The 2973-nt window shown below is 29.4% G+C and overlaps 1 protein-coding gene across 1 annotated transcript in view; it reads left to right on the top strand.

Moving 5' to 3' along the window:
- LOC111684322 (nuclear migration protein nudC) overlaps window positions 1–1048 on the top strand; it is a 44634-nt gene extending 43586 nt beyond the window's left edge. The window contains exons 4-6 of the mRNA XM_023446466.2: window positions 239–433; window positions 512–714; window positions 785–1048. Of these exons, the coding sequence (XP_023302234.2) occupies window positions 239–433; window positions 512–714; window positions 785–836 (450 nt within the window). The 3' untranslated portion in view covers window positions 837–1048. The remainder of the gene's footprint in view (window positions 1–238; window positions 434–511; window positions 715–784) is intronic.
- The last annotated feature ends 1925 nt before the right edge of the window (window positions 1049–2973 follow it).

Genomic DNA, 2973 nt, shown 5'->3' with positions numbered 1-2973 from the left:
AAATAAAAATTTTATAAAAGTAAAAATTGTAAAAATATACTCATGGTGTAGGGTATCATATGGTCGGCCATGCCCGACTATACTTTCCTACTTGTTTTTTTATTTATTTTAATCTTGTGATTTTTTTGTGTTAAATTTAGATTGATGCTTAACAAAATACAAAAACTACAATGTTAAAAACAATCGTAAATCGTATGTTTTATATTTATGTTTATTTCTGTTTTTATTTTATTTTCAGCTTAAAATACCATTTAATGTAACATTCAATTTGAGAGCTCGTGACTTGGTGGTGGACATACAAAAGAGAACACTCAAGGTGGGCCTTAAAGGTCAAGAGCCCATTATCAATGGTCAATTGTGTGCCGAGGTTAAGGTGGAGGAATGTCTTTGGGTATTGCAAGACAGTAAAACTGTACAAATTACATTGGAAAAGGTTTGTGGGCGAAAAAGAAGAAAATCTAATTATGTTTTGTATTAATAACAAAAATATATATTATTTTTTGTTTTATAGATTAATAAAATGAACTGGTGGGATCGTTTGGTTATGACTGATCCACCAATTTCTACCCGCAAGATCAATCCTGAACCTTCAAAACTTTCCGATTTGGAGGGTGAAACCAGAAGTTTAGTTGAGAAAATGATGTATGATCAGCGTCAAAAGGAAATGGGACTACCCACCAGTGATGATCAAAAGAAACAGGATATTTTGAAAAAGTACGTTTTTCTTTTGTTAAAAAATATAATAATATTTTTTATTATAACAATTACATTCTCATTTAAACAGATTCCAACAACAACATCCTGAATTGGATTTCTCCAAGTGCAAATTTAATTAGTAAATGTCCAAAAGGATCATCATTTGATATATATGTATGCACTTCCTTACAACACCGCCTTTGCAGTGACTACCAAACTACAAATACAACAGCATTCTTTTTTTAACCTTTAATTCTCCCTTCTTTGTATTGTATTTTTATTATTTTTTACAAAAAAAATATTTCTTTTTTTAACATTATCATTTATAATAATAATAATTTATAAACCTTTTTATCTGTTTATGCAGTTTATTTTATTAAAAAATTAGCATTTCTTTTTATATTGTAAAACTTAGATATTTTCTAATAAATAAATAAATAGCTATTATTTAAAATAATAATCATTTTCGTTTGTTTAATTTGTTTTTAATAAAAATTTACATTTCTTAAAAACATTTATTTTTTATTTAATTATTGTTTTATTTTATAAACTGTCATAATAATATTAAATTATTAGTTGTGGATTTAATGACAAAAAATCCCCTTTCACTAAAGATGTTGTGAATTTGTCATAAATCTACTAAAAATAATCTTGGATTGAGTTCTTTTTGAGAAAATATTTTTTCAGAATTCCAAAACTAAACTAGAACTATAATAGAACTGAACTAGAACTCAACTAGAAATAAACCAGAACTGAACTAGAACTGAAATAGAACTGAACTAGAACTGAACTAGAACTGAACTAGAACTGAACTAAAACTGAACTAGAACTGAACTAGAACTGGACTAGAACTGAACTAGAACTGAACTAGAACTGGACTAGAACTGAACTAGAACTGAACTAGAACTGAACTAGAACTGAACTAGAACTGAACTAGAACTGGACTAGAACTGAACTAGAACTGAACTAGAACTGAACTTGAACTGAACTAGAATTGAACTAGAACTGAACTAAACTTGAACCGAACTAGAACTGAACTAGAACAATACTAGAAATGAACTATATATGAACAAGAACTGAATTGGAACAGAACTAGAACTAACCTACAATTAAACTAGACTGAACTAGAACAGAGTTAGAACTGAAATAGATCCGAACTAGAACTGAATCAGAACTATACTAGAACTGAACAAGAACTGAAATGAAACTGAAAAAGAATTGAACTATAAATAAAGAAGAATATAACTAGAGCAGAACGGAACTAGAACAAAACTAGAAAAGAACTAGATCAGAACTAGAGCTGAACTTAAATTGAGCTAGAACAGTTCAAGTGACAACATTGTATGGCCCTTTTCTGAGAAGTAGTAAGTTCTTGTAATAGATTGGCTGTGACTTGATGTTGTTTTCTGGGGAAAAAAACTTCCGGTTGATATAGCTGTTGACTATCTTTGGGCGATTGAAAATCGGATCGTTTCGCAGCGGAGATGCAATTGTCGTGAGAACGGACATTAGGTGCCATTGGATCTCCAAAAAAGAGTATTAAAAAATCGATCTCTGCAGATGATCAGCCGAATCAATTGACAAAGATGGTTACAAAAACCTTGATCTTCAACAGCTGGTTGAGTGTAGTCTTTTAGACAAGATCGCAGCAGTGAATGTGTAGAGAATCTATTTATTAAATGTTGTGACTGGACTGAAGGGAATACGATGATAATCTTAATACATACTTGCTTAGTCTATGCCAGCGTTGCACTTTCATATTGTTCTAATTACGAAAATTTTCGGCAATTCACACGTACATATGAAATTCTTTAAAATCAAATTTTGAACATTTGGCAACACTTAGCTACGATGTTCATTTTTTACAAAACCATTTGTAAAATTTAAATGACATGAGTATAGAAAACGTAGTTTTAGCTGACCTTGTAAACTGCTAAAACCAAAAGTGGCAAAAGAATACTAATGACAAATGAGTCATAAATTATTTAAAGAACCCTTTAGACACGAGACAAATGTTTATAATTTTACAAAAATGAAAGAAAAAAACGCTTCAAGACATTATTATTAATATGGCAAAAAATGGACAAAAAGCTTTAATTATGTGTTAAAATGTGACAAACTAAAAATCAGTGAAAGTTTAAAATAATAAGTAGTTACAGAAATAGATAGACAATCTACGATTAATTAAGAAAATATCAGGTGGTTAAATAAATTAGTTGTAAAAAAGAGAGAGAGAGTTAAAATTAAAAGAAACCGACTATTTAAGTACCCTACAGA

This window comes from Lucilia cuprina, chromosome 5 (genome assembly GCF_022045245.1).
Source record: "Lucilia cuprina isolate Lc7/37 chromosome 5, ASM2204524v1, whole genome shotgun sequence".
Taxonomy (NCBI): Eukaryota; Metazoa; Arthropoda; class Insecta; order Diptera; family Calliphoridae; genus Lucilia; species Lucilia cuprina.
This window is presented reverse-complemented; position numbering and strand designations above follow the sequence as displayed.